We start from the raw sequence: 20,061 nt of genomic DNA on the forward strand, positions 1-20,061 counted from the left end.
CGCTTCGGCCTGACTTTCATTCTGCTTCCATTCTCCCTATTACTTTCTACTTCACCGAATTATCGAAATGGTGTCTCTGTGAAATTTTTACTCTAGTGACATTACCGAACAAAGAAATGAAATAAATGAAAGTTAAGGGCAATAAACTAGAAAATACAGAAGTTCCGAAAACAGACTGTTTTTATCTGGTTATCAGATTTGCATATTGTAACAGGATGTGCCTGTTACAACATGAACCGTTTATATGACGACTATTTGGTCATATTTTTATTTGTATTTCAATTTTGATTCAAGTGTTTTTTTGGTTTTGTTTGTTTGCTCCTTAACTTTTAAGCACAGTGCAGTTGAATTTGCCGAGTATGACGCATAAGCGTTAACGGTATATGCATTTTTATTTCTCAAGTAGGAAGTCCAAAATCAAAAATACCCTTAGTCAAAAGACCCTCAGCGGTTGGCCATTATTCAAAGTTCTCCAGTGTAGTGACTTGTCTGGCTCCTGAAACCCGCAAGTAAATACTCAAACAGTAATTCGAAACGAGTTAAGAGGTTGAAAAGAGTAAATGAACCACAAGAAAGCGCCTAATCAGTGAGGTAAGAAGAGCAGATCTAAACATCTTATAAGCATCCATCTTTTTTCAAAGAGAAGTTAATTATCGTATTATACACTATATCTACATACTGCTATCAGGAATAGAAGGCGAAGTTTTAGCATCTATCACATTGCAACATTTATAAACAAACGTAATGAAACTTAATTTTTGGTAGCTCTGGATGAAAGCAATGGTACACGTGTCATTGTTCAACCACCCATATTTGTGCGAGGAATCAATGTACAGTTTGACATCACAGAAGAATGAGCTGGACTTCAGAGTTTGACTGAAAACGATATATATTTTTCTTTCTTTCTTTTATTATTATAATTTTATTTTTAACTTAGCGAACTTTCAACAGCTTTCATTTAAATAGAAAAGAACTCTGCAGTGTGACAACTGATGGCGTGAAAAACACTGAAGATATTTAGACGTTGTGCACACTTCAAGACTGGAATGGAGCGCTTGAATTCCCCCATGCCAGTTCACTGCATCACACACCAGCAAGCATTATAAAGCAACGCTTGAATTGTGAATGTGTAACAAATATTGTTGTGACAAATATATATTTAATTAGAAAACCTGCACTAAACCATCCCCAATTCCAGAATTTTTATTAGAAACTTAGAGAGTGTATGAAAATGTGTGAATCAAGTGGCTAAATGGAGGGAAAATATCTCCGACGCTTCTTTGACTTCCGCCGTCAGATTTTTCGCACAGAAAAAGGAAAGCTGAATGAGAAATTATCTGAGCCAAACTGGTTAGGGAATTTAGCCTTTCTAGTAGCCCTTGAATGAGCCGAACACTAGACTACAGGGGAAAGGAAAACATGTTAAGGAAAACATGTTTGTAACATGTTTTTATATGTAAAATCTTTCCAACTGAAACTCAGACTCTGCTAAACATTTTTCAGCTTGGACTCCTTCACTTGCAGACGCCTTTCATTCAAATAGTAGTGAAATTTTATTAACTGAATTATAATTATTTGAAAATAATTATATTTTACTGTAAAGTTGACAAGAAACAAAACACAATACACGCATTTAAAAAAAAAACTAAATAACATTTACATTACTATTAGTATAATAAAGGATTAATGATGCACAGGATGGGGTTAGGTACGAGCTAGCAGGGAAAAAAAATCTTTCTGCTGGGGCACGAAAATAACTTTGTCCGGGCCCGATGATGCAATGAAGTGGCCTTTTCTCCACCTGCCAGAAAAAAAAAGTAAAATAAAAAAAATTATCATTCATATCTTCACCGTCGCCAAAAAGAGGCTCTCTGATTCCACTTTGAACTTCAGCAAACTATCCGCCTCGACCACTGTGGCAAGCAATTTATTTCAGTGATCTACAACACGCTATGTAAAAACGAGATTTAGCCTTCTGTTGCTCCCCAGAATTTTATGTCTGCTCCTTGGTTCTTGTTTCTCTTATAAGTGAAAGTATACCCTCATCCATTTTACTGATCCCCTTCGAGGCGTTATACACTTCAATCAAACTCCTCTCCCCCAAGGTATCTAGTTGCCGAGCCTTGCAATGTGCACCTTCTAAGCCATACTTCATATGGATATCGATTAGCACCCTTTAATAATTTCAGCGTCCTTCTTTGAATCCTTTCATGATGCTATGCTTTTCTTCAAATACCTGAACACACTATTCTAAATGCGGTTTCACCATAGCCGTGTATAAAATGACAGTGATATCTTTTTCTTTTATTTTTGACCCTTAGGCCCAGCGAAATGCATCGATGTCAGGTCGAGGTTACTAGCAATCTCGTTTTCAGTCGACAACACAGATAATTACAAGGGCCTCCCGTCTGGCATTAGGGACCAAAGGTAAGTTTTAATTCGTTTCAATTTTGAGAAACTTCTTCCTGGAAATCATTACTGGTAAGGTCAGTAAAATACATAACGTCACCTATATATTTGGAAAGGCATTGCTTATATTTGTGTCATCGTGAATTGAACAGCTTCTCGTAATAAATCTTTCTCCACACAAAACAGAACAAAACGAAGATTTTTCAGCTCGTCACAGATATTCTTTTTATATCAGAATGATTACCATTGTGAAGACATAAGAAGTCCACAGTGAGAGATTCTGCAATCTCTTTTGCAACATTAACAGGCATTTTAAATTCGCTATTTCTATACCAAGACAATTTCTCCAAGCAACTCTTAAGACAAGATGTTGCAGTTGTAATATCCATTATAGGGTTTTACATCATCTGACAATATCTTTTTGAAATAAAATGTCGTACCATACAGTAACAGTTGATAAACTTCTTTTGTATAGCTTTTATATACTCAGTGCAATATTACCATCGAGTACCGCTTAATGTACAAAAAAGTTTTATTATAAAAAATTAAAGCTCACGGCGTCCATAATCACTCAGTGCCTGGGGCGATCACTGCTGTTAGCCCTCCTAAACCCTACCAAATTCAAACACAGTCAAGACCGACTACTTGCTCTTCACGATGGGAGGAACTCCGCGTACAAGCGGGAAAATGGACTTCGTACGACAATATATTTTCAAATGTTATTTAGTGACGCGAATATAATGAAAAGCTGAAATTGAAAATAAAAATTATATTAAAATTGAAAATATTATTACACCTTTTGGGTATGGGAACATCCTCTGCTATACCCCTTGTATAAAAATCGGAAAAGCGAGCGAACTGTTTATATGAATCATTTTTGAAATCACTGCTTCCCCTTTCCAAATTATTATTATTATTGCTCTTATATTATTTCTCCCTGATTAGGGGTTCCGCCTCGTGACGGGTATTGCTACCAAGTACAGAGGATGGTTGTTGTTATGTCTGATGTTACTGTTGGTTGAGGAACTCTCTGACTATCCTACAGGTGTTCAGGATTGCGACTTTCTGGAGTTCCAAGTAGGTGTTCGCTGGGAAACCTATTACTGCTAGGCTTAAGGTCTTTGGCCCATACCGGTTGACAGGATGATCGGGATGGTCGTTATCATTATTATTGCTCATATTATTTCTCCCTGATTGGGGGTTCCACCTCGTGACGGGTATTGTTACCAAGTACAGGGTGGTTGTTGTTATGTCTGGTGTTACTGTTGGTCGAGGAACTCTCTGACTATCCTACAGGTGTTCAGGATTGCGACTTTCTGGAGTTCCTTGTAGGTGTTCGCTGGGAGACCTATTGCTTCTAGGCTGTTATGTAAGGGCTTTGGCACTATACCTGTGGTTGACACGATGATCGGGATGGTCGTAACTTGTTGCATATGCCACATCTCTTTGGTCTCCTGTCTTAGGTTCGTGTACTTCCTGATTTTTTCCCTATGGGTTTTCTACAGGTTGTCAGTGTTGGGTACCGCTATGTCAATCAGATAGGTAGCCTTTTCCTTCTTGTCCACAAGTGTTATGTCCAGTCTGTTGTGCGGGATTGTCTTATCCGTTATTATGGCGCGGTACCGGTACAGCTTGTGGGTTGCGGTCTCTAGTACTGCCTGGGGTTCGTACTTGTAGTACGGTACACTTTCTTCGATCAACTGGTAATTATTATTATTATTATTTATTTATTTATTTTTTTTTTTTTTTTGGCTGGTGCAGCAGCCAAAAAAAAAAAAAAAAATTCCCAAGTTACTATGAGAGAGAGAGAGAGAAGTAGAAAGGAGTCACCAAGAAAGAGAGGAATGAAGATATCCAGCTCAGGACCCCTGGGTATGCCAAGCCCATACTCACCAGATGTCAGCCTCTGGGGTTAATTGTTACCAAACAACCTTGAGGAGGTAGAGGAATATCTCCCCCTAAGCCCTTGTTTAAACATCGGAAAAGTTAATGAATCCTTAATGGGGATTATTATTGAAATTATCATACTGTAAATGATAATTTCAATAATGCCACTTTGTTTCATATCCGCGTCACTGGGACTTAACAACTTCGATTTAAACTGGGGCCGTATACTTAACAGATTTTTAGGCGGATAAGCTATTTTGTGCAGTGATTGCTACTTCACATCAATCGGTCTGAAGACATATTCTAAGTAAGTCTTTGTCTTTTTGTCGTTTTTTTTTTTTTTTTTTTTTGATTTGGTAGTTGTTGGCGCATCGGCTTCTGTGGCCATATTGCACCTCCCAAGGTTTTTGCAGTACTTTGATCCAAGCCCGAGGCGGGAATCGAACCCGCGACCTTTGGGTTGCCGGGCAGGTACTTTATCCACTCGGCTAGCCCGGTCGGCTCTTTTTGTCGTCTATCACGATTGCTGATTGTTATATTTCTAGATATGTTTTTAGATTTTCCATTTCTTCAATTTCTATTGGAAAAACGTATTGTTAAGTTCTGCACAGAGGGGAAATTATAAATCTGGCCCCCTGCCACACTGCCGAATGGTCCCGCGTGATCTTTAACAACCATACCAAACCAGACGTTGGGCTCCTGACGCCTCCCCAACCCTGCGGTGGCACTGGTTCTACTTGCATTGATGGAATTTTGAGTATCATATCAAAGCCATTGTACATCTTCTCGTAGAGGAAATAGTTTATAGACAGCAACGATATTGTTAACTTTTCTTGTTCGGCTTAGATGCCTAACTTAATTCCTACTCAGCAAACGTAAGATGAACTTAAAAACCAACCGAGTAGAATGAAGTGGAATTTCAACAATTTCAAATTTCACCTTAGTGGAATTGCTAATGTTAGACTGCAATGAGATCTAAGGAAGGGTCATGAAGGTATTAATTATTCCATTATGAACCTTTTTTGTTTTTGCTGTTCTTTTTTACTACTAGTTCAAAGTCGATGCTGTCGTACAGGTTTTTGGTGCTACAACTAATTTCTTCCCAACATTTTGCAGTCTTATGGGACTCTTTTTAAAACTTCTGGAAGAAAATAAAAAAGGAAAACGCAAACCATGTGATTGATTGGTCTACCGGAGCTATAATATTACGAAAGCATAAAGAAAAAGAGCATATTTTGCCTCGAGGTAGACGATAGTACGCATAGATATATATTACAACCCGTTCATTTATTGCATCTACCATGAAAGGGATGGGAGTGGGAGTGTACTTTAATAGTTTTGCGTCATACTTGCGAAGTGGCTGACCCAAACTTCGCAGGAGGTGCCAGCCAAAAGGGCTGTCAACTAGGTTAAAGAACGTGGCGGGCCAGCAGGGCCAAGGTCGCAGCCTGTAACGGAAACTTTCCCACAGTGGTCTGAAAGTAAAGCTTGCTGCAGCCAGACATGATTACAGAAAATATGTGGTATGCTTTCGTGTTCGTCTTGCAGGTTTCTTTTTGTTCTCCATTTATTTTTTATTTTAAAGTTACAGAAAAAGCACCGCACTTTGCTATTAATATTTATCTAACATCGTAATGAGGATGGATTACTGGCATATTGGTAATAGCCATAATGAGAGGGTCTAGTGTTTTACAAGCTTTCAAACTAATCAGTAAAGTTAATATGTCATTATTTTCGAAGGATACTTGCAAAATCTTCCTCCAAAACATCTCGCAATGCCCTGGTTTGAATTCAGAAGGTCCACTTTTGGGGAGTAGAAAAATTTGAGTAATGAAGTGTTCATTAATATTACCAGAACATTTTTTTATTGATAAATGTTCCCCCACAGATGTGCTTGTATGTAATACTCGTAATGTTGCTCGTCGAATGTCAAAAAAAAAAAATAAAATAAAAAAAAAATAATTTCTCCCATTGGTGGCGCAATATGGTCTAAGTCGCTGATGCACCTAAAAACCAACAGCAATACGCATTCCTCCATTAGGGAAACAAACCTCTGCCATCCAATTACCGTCCTGTTGTAATCACTTCCATCCTTACTAAAGTAATGGAGAAATGAAATGAATTTACTCCCAACTCTTACACTATCTCAAACCATTACATCTCATTAATGATCACCAAATGGATTGTACCCATGTCGGCCCACAAAAGATATTTTGACTTACTCGTTCATCTTTGGACATATTCCATAAAAATAAATAAGTAAATAAGAGTGTGGAGAATTTAAACAGTATTAGACATTTCAAAAGAAAAATTTGATCGGATGTAGAATACGGGTCGTTTAAACAAGTTATTCTGTGGTGTATCTTCTCCTTTTTTGCAATTGGATGGGCAGTTTCTTCTTAGTGTCTTCTGGCTTCTCAACTGATGCTGGAGCATTCAAAGGTTTTGCTGATTCACCAAATCTTTTCCAGTGACCTTCTTCAACTGACTGGAAATTCTATCTATAATTCTGCTCTGCACAAACTGCAGCTGTTCTAAGATCCCTAATCATTTCCGTAAATGGCGACTTCCAAGCCATTCTCCAATGAGAAAAGAGAACCTTCTCTACTTGCCTTTATTTTAATGTTTAACAATGTACACTGTCTGGCCACTTGATTTACGTCATGGAGATGTAGGATAAGTAACAATATATGCAAAAATGTATAAATCAAAGAAGTCACATGTTGTCGGAAAGCATCACAAAGCTGTGTGACCCAAATAGTACTCAAATCAGGTCATCGACAATAGGGAACGGACAGGTTCGTACAGACTTCCAATGAGGTATGATTGTCGCTGAGCGTTTAGATGCTAGCAGTGAGAACAGCTGCGATTTTCGAGTGTTCAAAGACTAATATCCTTCGAGTCTTCAACCAATCGAAAATACCCTGAAAACATCCGTAAACGGACGCAACTGGGATCAAAAATCACAACCGATACAATAAATTATGGACCCACCCTCCGTTAGGATTTCTGAACACCCCGACTCTTCGCCCTCCTCCGTGGTGGCGGACCTGGCGGTATGGTAGTTTCATCACTGCCGAAAATGTAAGGTGACGGTGCGAGTCTGGAGCGGATTATCAAGTTTAAGCTTAATAATCCGCTCCAGAATAATTAACCACTATATTTAATACCGGAATACCACAAGGGATCAGTGCCCGCATCATGCGAAGAACTGTATAAAGAATGTGAAGCAGAAAACTTTAACAGACGCAACCGATCTCGGAAACATCCACCGAAAAATACACAAATCGGAACCAAAGATCGAAAAATACACAAAGGACGGACACTGGAGGCAAGTCGTGTCCAATGAGTCCCAATTTACATTTTTCAGCACCAATGAAAGATTGCACACATGATGGAAAGCATGAGGCATTGGAACCATCTTGCTGTGTATCGACAGTACAGGCTATTTGAGGAAGTGTAACGGCGTGTAGTATATTTTCATGTCATACCCTTGGTCCCCCGATCCCACTAGAGGACACCATAAACGCCAGAACATATCTGAACATCGTTACGGATCAGCTATACCAGTGGAGGGTGTAGCTGATCCGCAAATATGATATGAATGATAATGCAGCTATCCACAGTGCCAAATGTATGAAAGTGGTTTGAGAAACAGGAAAAAAGACTTTAAGCATCTTCCCGGCTAGCACAATCCCCGTATCTCAATTCCATTTAGTATTTGTGGAACGAACTGGAAAGGTGTATTGTCAGTGCAATTCTCACATATACTCACTGATGTGAATATATGTGAAAATTTCTCACATATACTCACTGGTGTGAGTATATGTGAGACAGATTTGTTACAGGAATGGTTCAGTTTATTCCACGAAACTTTTCAAAATCTGGTTGACTCTATGCCACGTCGTGTCCTAAACAGTTTTCGGGCCAACGGTGGTCAAACAAGAATAGTCAACTGCTCATAGTTCTAATAAAGTGGCCAGGCAGTGTATCATATACTTGCTTATGCTTACTTTTAATCTTACGATAGTATAATCCAGTTTATAATTACAGTACTGTACTCGTAATTAAAAATATTTCTTCTGTATTGAGTTCTATAATACTGTACTTATACGACTACTGGGCTATTTTTTAATAATCAACCATTTTAGTTGAACGTATTCCCTGATGCCTGCAATCCAGGAAATGAATACTAAAAAGACTCTAGGTACCTATTTGGAAGGCCTCTGTAACTGAGTGGTCAGGAGCGGGAGTGCAGTACCACACGCTCTTTGAGTAGACCGGGGTTCACGCCCCTGACTGCTAATCCGCAGTGGACCAGCGTGGCAGATTATGGTCCATTTCCCTCAACAACATGAATCGTTGAGGAGACTTCCATCCTGCAGTGGATTGATAATAGCTGCAGTTTACTTCTTTTTTTTTTTTTTTTCTTTTACCTATTTTAATTTTACGTTGGTAACTTCGGAAATGCACCTATTTTAACACAAGGCATCATGGCCGTCCAAGGTATGCAGCAGAAAGTTTTGCTGTGAAAAGAAAAAAAAAAAAAAAAGAGTGCTGCAAAAACAGAAATTCTGCGGTTTAAAGAACAAATAAAATTCTTTATGGGGGTTTGGTTTACGTATCAAGTACTGTAAGAAGTGTCTGCAACCTTTGCAAACTACTGAGAAATTTCATTATTTGACTTCAACATGCCGTTGTATAAAGATGTCAAACATATCGAACGGGATTTTCTTTTAGGACTGTCTGCTATGTGTCCAATCACTTTAAGGAAATAATCATCAAAGTATGAGATGACTATTTTTTTTTCTCATAAGCCAATAAACGTGACTCAATAAAAAAATTCCCAGTATTTGTGGGAAGGACCGTATTTATGTGGTGGACAGGGTCTGATTTCCCACTACGCAAAGTAAGCATTTGCCTAGCAATACCTGTGCAATTTTTATTGAAATAAAAAATATATATATACTCCAGAGGAAGGGAGGAGGGAGCCGAAGCCATTGACTAGGCAACGGACTAGATCGGGAAAATTTGAAAAATTAATTTGAATCAGTAAGCATTTTATTCCAAATTGCAACAATGGAACTGAGCGTACACTTTATAAGAGATGAGTGTTTTTAGTTTTAAAATACAGTATATAGTATTTGACTGCCTAAGATAAAAAAAAAAAACAAAAACTAAATACGACCCTGGTGTGGACTGTGATCCTAGAATTCTATAAGAACATTCCTGACGAATAGGATGCCTATGTGAATATCTGGATAATGATGGATACATCTGGGTACCCTTTATAGAAACTTAGAAAAATGGGAGCCTAAAAAAGAAAGAATTTGCTTAAAAGTTCTTCGTCGTCCTTGGGCTCTGTTCGTATACGAAAAAAGTCAAAAGACGTCGTTGGCGAAATCTTTTCGTGCGAGAAGAAAAAAAAAAAAAGATATATATATATATATAGGTAGAAGTAATAAATCTATTGAAAAGGGTGAAGATGGAGGCTTAAAAAGGGGGAGAAAATTACAAATTTTAAAATCTGATGCAAGCTAAAAATAAATATTAATACATAATCAAGTATTTCATCAATATTTATTTTTAGCTTGAATCAGATTTTCAATTTTGCAATTTTCTCCCCCATTTTTAGACCTTTAACCAAATTATCCTACTTATCTGATGCTTGCTATTACTTCATATATTAAACTAATCATTTTTGCTTTACTGTTCCTTTCTCTCTCTAATTGACTATCCAATTCAGCCTATAATTTTATTTAATTCATTATATCATAACCCCAGGGGCTCATATTTGGTGAGTATGGGCTAGGCACATCCAAGGTCCTGAGCTGGATATCATCATTCTTCTCTTTTTTTGTGATTCCCTTCTGCTTCTCTCTCTCTCTCTCTGGGTAACTCGGTACTTTTTTTTTTTTTTTTTTTTTTTTTGTTTCTGCTGGTGCAGCAAAAGCCTCAGGCTTCCTTGCACCATACAGCTAATAATAATAATAATAATAATAATATACGATATTCACATTCTTTCTCTCTTTCTCCTGCCCCAATTTCTGCTATCCTTCTATTAGAGTGAACAGCTTCATAAATATAGAACGAAAAAAATCTTCAAAAACATCTTTTAATTGTACTGAAATACAGTATAAAATATAACAAGCTATGTTTAAAGGTAAGAATATATATTTTTCCAGGGATCCCCGCCTCCGATTAATTTGAGGGAGGCCCCTACACAAAATTTGAGGCCTCAATTTTTCACGTGGCACATTTCTATAAGGTGTCAAAATCAAGAATGAATCTTATTCGTTTAAGATGAATAAGAAGATTCATTTTCTTTTCCTTTTCTTTCCTTTCCTTTATCCCCCCTTTTTTATAGTAAGGAATGTGCGGAACAAACCAAGTACCGAAGAATTATATCATGTATAACACCGGAAGTTAAGATAACACGTTTGTCATCACCCACAAGAAACTATTTTACTCCTACTTTATGATGGGGGAGGTGAAGGGGGAGGGGGAGGTCACCAAAGCTTCAAGATAGCAAACGATCCATGAACCGCAATAAATTACGCACTTTGATAACACAATTGCAACCCCCACACTCCAAGTCTCTGGATGCGTAAAATGTTCAACCAAATACATAGCGTGTGAATTTTGTATCCTGGCGAGAAAACTATGTAATTCTTCATTGAAATTACCAAAGTGGTCTGCCTTCGTATTTTGATAACATTAAAACCATTTTAAATAATAAAATCCTTAGATACTATTTCGAAATTTTCAATTACTTCGTGTATGACTGCTACATCTGTGAAGGCCTCTTTAAGGATACCTTGATATGGTTGGGAAGTGAGTGAGCACTTGATAAGGTCGATCAGTTGAAAAAATGGAATTCCTGAAGTGAATCTTTCATTTTTGGAAAGAACCAAAAGTCGCAACAGCGTAATTCAGGTGCTGACTTCCGCGAACATAGGGAAAAAAATAAGCCAAATACTTTGGACAAAAAAATTAAAATTGCTAGCACGAAAAGATTACCACTGTCAATGTGCATTTAATGTAATGGTGGGGAATAGCTTTGTTCTCAGAAGAAGCGAGCCCCCACGTTTTGCAAGGGATGGTCAAATTCCTAGAGCCCGATTTATCGCTCTGCATCCAATTAGTGGAGCCGGATATACAACTCTGCATCCAATTACTGGAGTCGGATTTACAACTCTGCATCCAATGCAATCACACACGAAACAGAATGCTTGCAAAGTCAGAAATAAAAATTCTGATTGTTTGGTATTCAGTGTTTTAGATTTAAAATGGAGATTGAACCCATTGTGAACCATATATCGTGAACCATATTTGAGAGATCACTTGGGAGAGCCTATAAATAACCTAAACAACAAAACATATGTAATTCCAAGTTCCATAGCATCCAGTACCCGTCAGGTTCCCAAGCTAGCATTACTACGAATCAAAAGTAGAACAAAGTAGTTGCGCAAGACCAGATATGTTCTTACCTGCAATAACTGAGAAAACAATTTAAAACATGCAAAAACCATACCAAGTAAAATGGATTTTTATCTTCAACACCAACAATTTACGCGGACTTTTATTTTATATTGGAACTTCGCTGGTCCTGCACCACCAGCGCAGGTTAATGGTTCGCTTTTAAAAACAATTTTGCAATTGCTGAACCCTGGCATTTTACTGTATTGCATTCATAATTCGAACGTATGACATAACGAACTTATTACGTATTCACATATGCATGCATGCACAATACAACTTATTCACATAATATTTAACCTTCTAGCAATCCTCTGAATCAACTCTTTAGTTGCCTTATGGCCACCTTCTAGGATGACATGGTCTGGCGCCTTAACCACTCGACTACCTACATTCACTGATGTCATTTCACGACGAAAATTTTTGAATGTTTTTAATGCGATATTGATTAATTCTAAGATATGCGCCATAACTGGTAATTTTGTAATATTCAAAAATCATATTAATGTTCATTGTTTGGTAATAAATAAAATGTTTATTTTCTCTGGGTCATATTAGTTTGCATAATTGTATTGAACTTTTAAACGTGAAAACATCACACTCATTGTTAATGTTGATAGCGGATACAAACTGATTCTCCTGTATACGGATCAAATAACGAGAACTTCTATTGCTATATGCTTGGCCCCCAATCCATATTCAATACCTACTAAAATTTGCATAAATTACACAATGCATACGCATATCTCTTAGCTACCTGGGAAATAAATAGTTTTGTGAAAACAGACACATTCATAATTCTTCATTACACATGGTACAGTGCACTAACGTTCATGAATATTCGACCTTATTTTTGACATCTCTGGTGGGCTCCACGAGAAAAACCGCCAAAGTAGTCTGCTTTGTTGGCCCGGATGCTCCATCCACACACTTGTTCCCACACAGGTAGAGAATCAAATGAACCTGTCACCCCAGCGGCGGCCCCACATTCCAGTGGGGGGAGTGTACAAACCGACAAAAGGTATTGGGCAGGTTTCGTCAACGTTCCCAGGGTGTTTCTCCCCCTGGTGCCTTCCCACCTCTCTCTCTCTTCTGTTCGTCGTGCCGGAGCAGTTGTTGCATTCCACGGGATCAGACCGCAGCTTTTCACTAGCCCATGGGATCGAGGCACACTGTGTGCGTGTGTGCGGAGGTAATGTGCGTGAAAGCAGGGGAGGGGGTTGAAAGCACAGTGTTGAGCGGTACCTCAAAGTTTGCCATTTTGCTTCCACATTCTTGGCCTCAATAGGGACCATTCAACACTGGTTACTTGTGTCGCCCCAGTCCATTCCTATTTCGACCCTTGACCTTTTACTTATCCATTAACGGCTCTACCTAACGCAGAGCCAGAAAAAGAAAAGAAAAAACCCTCGACAACGACAGGTCTCATTGCCCCTAAGCTTATATGTTCGGCACTTGCAGACATAATACATTGTCCGCGACAAGTATCGAATATCATGGGTGCATGGGATACATGAAATTTCTCACGAACCTGTTGTGTAGTATACTGGCCCCAATCACTGCTAAATTTGTACTTTAATGAGGTGGAGATTCAATCAATTGCACTCCTGTAATTGCTGTGACACAAGAATATTTTTCTCCCTTTTCTATATGCCGTGAGAAGGAAAATGATTTATATTCCGGAAGAACAGGCTAAATGTTCTTAAATAATCTTTCACAAAAGCAATTTATCATGGCTTGAACAGAGCAATTTTGGTGCTAACAATAACATTTTTTTCTTTTTTTGAGGCTAAGTTCCAAACATAAGACGCGAGTTCATGAGATCACCATATCTGTATCTGTCCTCCTACCAATATTATATTGCTGTATAGTCCAATCAAAAAAAAAAAAAAAAACTTACAATGCATGCAAAAGTAAGTTGACGAGGGTTTATTTTAATTTCGATTTATAAACACCATCTTTAGAGTTTGATCCAAACGAAATGTATAGTACATAGTGCAAAGGATGAAGTTGCACCGTTAGTTTCACACAGAAATTTATCGTACAATACACGCTAAAAAAATTCAAGGGTGACAACCTCTTACAGATCATACTCCTATTACAGATCCATTGACATTATGTCAATGGAATAAAATATTCATCGTTGAACTGGTGCTCAAATGTATTTCCAATAGCACTGAATTCATTTTGTTTTTTGATGTCACATTTTCATATTAGGATGTTCTGCCCTCACTTAATTTGAAATGATGCAATTACATGTGTTTTTCTTAGGTTATTCACCGCATGCAGATGATGATTACCATCTTAAGGCAAATGTTTGCAAAAGAAGGCGTTTGTCCGTTAACTACGAGTTTTCATTCTTTCTTCTCACCCCCGACTTATTCAGAAATTAAGCACTGCAACTGAAAACGATGAATTCTGCTTCCTGTTAGATTTCTATAGAATGATGTCCATTAATCTTTTAGTTGGACCACAGACGAAACTTAATATTAGACAACTAAAATAGTAAAAAAACAATAGAGGGCGGGATATACAGTATATCGTATCATTTTTCAAAGCAAACAAGTGAAAAATTATGCTATTTATTCCTCTGGATTCTGTTTAGATTCACATTACTGATATAGAGTTATGAACTGTACAGCGGAAATAGTTCTATAAACAAAGATCAAATTTATTTTACCAATTTCAATAATTTTCGTCTAGCATTCGAAAGGCTTAAGAAAAGATGTCTTGTCTGCTTTATAAAGCTGCTATTTATCTAAATACAGTACGAGTTTTCTGGGAAATTCAACAGTTTGCATTCTTTTAAACATATATTTTCTTATATATATATATATATATATATATATATATATATAAGAAAAATATTAAATATAAATAAAAATATTTATTTATTATTATTTTTTTTTCTACTACAGTACGTCACATCACAAACGTTTGTCACCATAAACAGACGTATTTGAAATTATTATCATACTTCGCTTTCAGATTTTTTAAAACTGGTATTAATATACTATTCGTAAATTAATAAAATAACAGAAGAAAAAATTATTTACGGGTTAGCTTTTACGTCGGCAGACGACAATTGCGTACAGAGTTGCAACAGTCTAGCAAAATAATGCCATTCACCCTCTCGAAGACGAAAAGAATGTGATGACGTAATGCAAATATCTCACAGTTGGAATGCTTCAGTTCTCAACGTTCACTAGTAAAGGGTGTTCGTTGATCACAGCAGAAAGCATATGTCGTCATATTGTAATTGTTTTAAGTTTTTCCGTCTGAAAAAGTGCAGGACGTAACATTTTAGGACATTTTAGGTTACAAATGTTCAAACTACAGTACATACTTTTCCATATAATTATGCAGATATATTTTGCTTAGATGTATTATCTTCTTTTTGTATCTTAACACTTAATGAATCTTCAAATTTCATAACCCACTATAAACGATCGTGATGGTGGACACATTCGTAAACTTCAACTAAACTCAACCCAATCCTGCGCTAGTGAACAATATTTATATGCTCTTTGTAATTATCGTCCCAAGATTTTGAAAATAACGTTTAGTGAATAATATACTGTATACATAACTGTACTTCTCTGTAACTTCTTCTTGGTTTCAAGTTTTAATTATTGCTTTTCAAGCGGGCTGTGAATTTTTGAAAAGCTGTTATCCGAGATGGTAGTCATGAAATCTTCTGTGGTAACATCTAACAGTTGAAAGTAATGTGATGGAATTTTATTAACTTTTATATAGCCTCCTTTGAAGTAAAGGGGCCCATGACAAAATTTCAGCGATGGGCCTTTCTCCCGACGAATATAAAGCGAAATGAGCGGAAATTTTACTACCAAAGCCCACTATTATAATATCACGGTTCCTTTATCGTTTCGCGTCTATTTAAAGAATTTGTATCATTTTTTAATCTCTTTAAAAGTTCTAAAGAAACTGTGCGAAAAAGAGTCATTACATAGAATAGAAAAGGCATCAAGGTTGGTGATGATGAGAATTAGCTGGATGAAAATCTTTTGCTGATTTCCTAGCTGAAAGCGCTTATGCTTGCGCTACTAAAATCAAATAGCTGAAGTACTACCAGGAATTCAAAATTACTTCGGTTCTCCGTCTTATCATACGTATGGGAAAAATACTTTTCTTGCACGGTACAATACTGATCACACTTGGGTGGCTTACTTTTCAGTGGCAGTGAAGAGTTAGCCTCGATATATGACCTTGACAAGATCGACACAAACGTTTGACGAGGAACGCAGTCTGTCCGCTGAGTTCGATGCCCTGTGTGACCGTCTGGATGGCTTGTTGCTATGGTAGTTCCCTTCAGAATCTTTTGGACCCGTTTGACCTTCAGACTTATCATAGAGACTAATAAAAACGCTTGTTGTACACTCAAGGGGACAAAGCAATAGACAGTTTTGAGACAAAGAAACACTGTCGGAAGCTATCATGTTACAGACAGTGTAAAAACTTTCGGTGGATGGAAGATAGTCATAAGGCTCTCGTTTCCTGTCACTGAACAGGAAAAGGAGTAAGAAGTGTTGCGCAATAGCTTAATAATAATAAATAAATAAATAAATACACATTTTATGATATTTATCAGCCACTGACCTTATTCATAGGTATGGCTTCAGCCTATTCGAAGAAAAGAAAAGAAAAGAAAGAAAGAAACGTTTTAAAGACTTAAAATACTGATAAGAAATTATATCATGTAGAGCATTCGTAGTGCTTGCATCTCAATATCTACGGGTGTGCTGTTTCGAATAGCTAGCAGTCACCAATAAAGCTATGTGCTGGCCGGTGATCCTCGGGTACGCACATCGTCAGTCGAGTCTGCAATGTGCATACTACAGAAAAAAATAAATAAATGTTCGTTAACTCATGCACCGACTCAGGGAGTTAGTTTACTAACGGATAGGAGTATTCCCCCGGGTAAAAATCAGAAGTTGGTGCTTACGAACTGTTGTGCTGATACATAAGTTAAAATAGTTACAATGAACTCTTGTTTTTTCCGCCCTTAATTTGAAATAACTGGCCACAAAAAAGCCGCTGGTCAGTGACAGCCTATCAAATAAGCTATGCTTTTTACTCCTAACAACTGAAACCGCATTCGGTGCATTTTTTAGCGTAGCATAAGCTTCAATCAGTGCTTAGTCGGTTTTCTTTTACTAAGTAGGGATACCAGATATTCATGAGTATACTTAATTTTTCTATTAAACTATACCTCAGAATTAAATTCATTTAAAATAATAATAACCTTTCTGGATTCGGGCCCTTCTGAAAGCTGAATAGCATATTCACGATCATTACTGGCAGAAAAAAAAAAAAAACTTCCATTCATAAATTCATTCACTTCACTACATCTGCATTGTGTTCTCGAATAAAAATTAAATCTTAATTCACGATAATATATAAGTGCAAGATATAATACAGTAAATATTTTCTTAACCATCAGTCAAAACAAACCATGGTCTTTCGTAATCCTACATCTGTCCCCGCCCAGACAAAACAAATTGCTCCCCCCCTCTCTTTCTCTCCTTGAAATACCTCCCAAGACCAGCAGAAGTGGGATTACCACCGTGTCTATTGGTGATATGTTTCCGCTTCTCTCACTCTCTTCACACAGACGCGCGCGCACACACACACACATACAAGCGCGTGGTCTTTTTCTTTTCATTCATATTCTACGCTGCAGTCATTCATAGCCTAACCAGAGTCTCTCCCACATATTCGACGAGGCAGAACTTAAGCCGTAGGCAAACAACCTGTTTGTTAATTCACAAATAATTGTTAAAAAAAAAAAAAAAAGAAAAAAAAAGTATTATTATTGGCTCACAGAAATGAGTCCCCCTTGTACAGATTAATTAATAAGCATTCTTGCTTTACCACAATAAATTAGTTCAGATGTATAAACACAGATAAAAAAGATATCTTTATTTCTCTATTTCTGAAAACAGCGCCACCTTTATTTGAAAACATTTTCAACATTTAAAATATATTTTTACGATAAAAATACCAACACACAAAGTAAAACAGTTAAAGCATACATTTCATTGGTCAAATTTTAAAAGCAACTGAAAAAGTAAATGCTAGCTTTAAAGTTGAGGAAACGATAACACAAGATTTTTGAAGCAGATTATTGAGAAATATATTATCTGGAAGTAAACTTTTATAAAAAAAATATTTTAATTGGAACTAAATAATCTAATTGAAATTGATAATCTTGACAATACTTACCGACAGCGCATAACGTTATAAAAGTCTGTGCATGCCTCTTTACTACTTCACTATTTCTAGATAGGGGTATCCTTCGCAAAATGTGATCAAGAAAGTCATTTGGTGTTACAGAACAGAGATCCCACTTTAATTTTCCCAGGACTAGAAGTTCCCAGTTCTAAAATAAAAAAATAAATAAATAAAAAAAAAAATGACCACAAAAAACAATTTTACAAATTAAATATGTTTGATTTTTAAGTATAAGTTTAATTGAAATTATTTTAAAAATCTGTAAAAACTAAAAATTAACGAACTGAATTTCAATCTGAAAATGCATGCTATGCTATAAAAAAGTATTGGAATGCAATGGGACAGATAGAAGTTTATTATTATTATTATTATTATTATTATTATTAGCCATATGGTGCAAGGAAACCTGTGGCTTATGCTGCACCAGCCAAAAAAAAAAAAAAAAAAATCTGAGTTACCCTGAGAGAGACAGAGAGATCACCAAGAAAGAGAAGAATGATGATATCCAGCTCAGGACCCTGGGTGTGCCAAGCCCATACTCACCAGATGTGAACCCCCTGGGGATAATATAAATGAAGTTGTCGATGGTTAAGTGTAATTTGTTCAGGGTATTTGAAAGTGAACAGGTCGTGGAATCTCACAGATACTGTTCTGCTGGAAGAATGTAAAAATATTTCCGTCGACTCATATCATAAAATGATAGGATGTATTACAAGAATAATGCTTGCTATATTGTAGGAAAAAGAAAACCTAACGCAATATTAAAATCTGATCTAAATCATTATTGTCATTTCTCTTAGTGGCCCAATAATATAGTATAAGTAATGGTGATTGGTTCACCCGAATAACGCTTGGGATGTGATCTGTTGTATTTACGGCAACTTGAAAAAGTGGTTATAAACACATTCAGCAGATTATTTATTACGAATATCACAAGAACCGTGTTGGACCGTCGTCAGACTCTAAAACAGCAGCGGTTCGCTTTGCCAGGAATTCCACGAGATAACAAGAAGGTTATACTAACTATATTCAGCTATGCAGACTACATAATGTTCCTAAATTCTTCAATAGTGGATAGACTAATCAGTGAATATGATGGTTATTTCGCCCTCATCTCGCGAATTCACAACTAGGATAATATCCGGTGACTGCGCGTACATAAAAGTAGGAATGCACAAGGCATAATTTCTTATGGGTTTTAGTTAATTAACTATATCATATCGGTGTAGATACACCATAGTTTACCCATAAATTTGAACTACGTATGTAGCGTAAAAGGCATCGTTTTAATTGTATCTCATATTGTGAGTGCCTTCACAACGAGATAGCTGGTATTGCACTATAAATAAATAACGCTTCTCTAGTAGAGAAGACTACTGTTATTTATATAGATAATTACTTAAAACCCATAAGAAATTATGCCTTGTGTATTTCGTTTTCTAATACATTATTATTTATACATCATTTGGCATCTCTGATATTGTGGAAATAACTTCGCAACTGTGATGGCAAGTTGCATTACCTGGGTACCTGCCCGCCCACTGATGATAGACCAATAGTCTTGAAACGGTCGCTAGGGGAGCCAGATAATCACGGAGTTTCCGAGAATAGGTAACAACAGTCTTCTCTACTGGAGAAGCGTTGCCTATTCGAGGAATTTATGAGTTTTTGAGTGGTGTGAGTTGAAGGAGTTACTGTCCCTTTCATTCTTCTGAATCGTTTCGTTTCTTCTTCCCCTCCTACTATAACTTTCCTTCTACTTTTTGCTTTTCTAAGTCTAATAGGGACAAGTGGATATTCGAGTAGATATTCACATACATACATACAACTAGCTTCGAAACAATCGTCTGGGTGGTGGTATCCACTGAAAATAAATAACAGTAGTCTTCTCTACTAGAGAAGCGTTATTTATATGAAGTAGTGCAATATCAGCTATCACGTTGTGAAGGCACCCACAATATGAGATACAATTAAAACGATGCTTTTTACACTACATACGTAGTTCAAATTTATGGGTAAACTATGGTGTATCTA

The 20,061-nt window shown here is 36.8% G+C and overlaps 1 protein-coding gene across 1 annotated transcript in view; it reads right to left on the reverse strand.

Moving 5' to 3' along the window:
* Positions 1–20,061, reverse strand: part of LOC150080454 (G1/S-specific cyclin-D2-like) — a 53,533-nt gene that overhangs the window by 23,346 nt on the left and 10,126 nt on the right. Inside the window, exon 3 of the mRNA XM_090381376.1 lies at positions 18,019–18,175. Within this exon, the coding sequence (XP_090237502.1) occupies positions 18,019–18,175 (157 nt within the window). The remainder of the gene's footprint in view (positions 1–18,018; positions 18,176–20,061) is intronic.

The sequence above is a fragment of the Mastigoproctus giganteus genome, chromosome 9, assembly GCF_048544385.1.
Source record: "Mastigoproctus giganteus isolate SK-2022 chromosome 9, ASM4854438v1, whole genome shotgun sequence".
Classification (NCBI taxonomy): Eukaryota; Metazoa; Arthropoda; class Arachnida; order Uropygi; family Thelyphonidae; genus Mastigoproctus; species Mastigoproctus giganteus.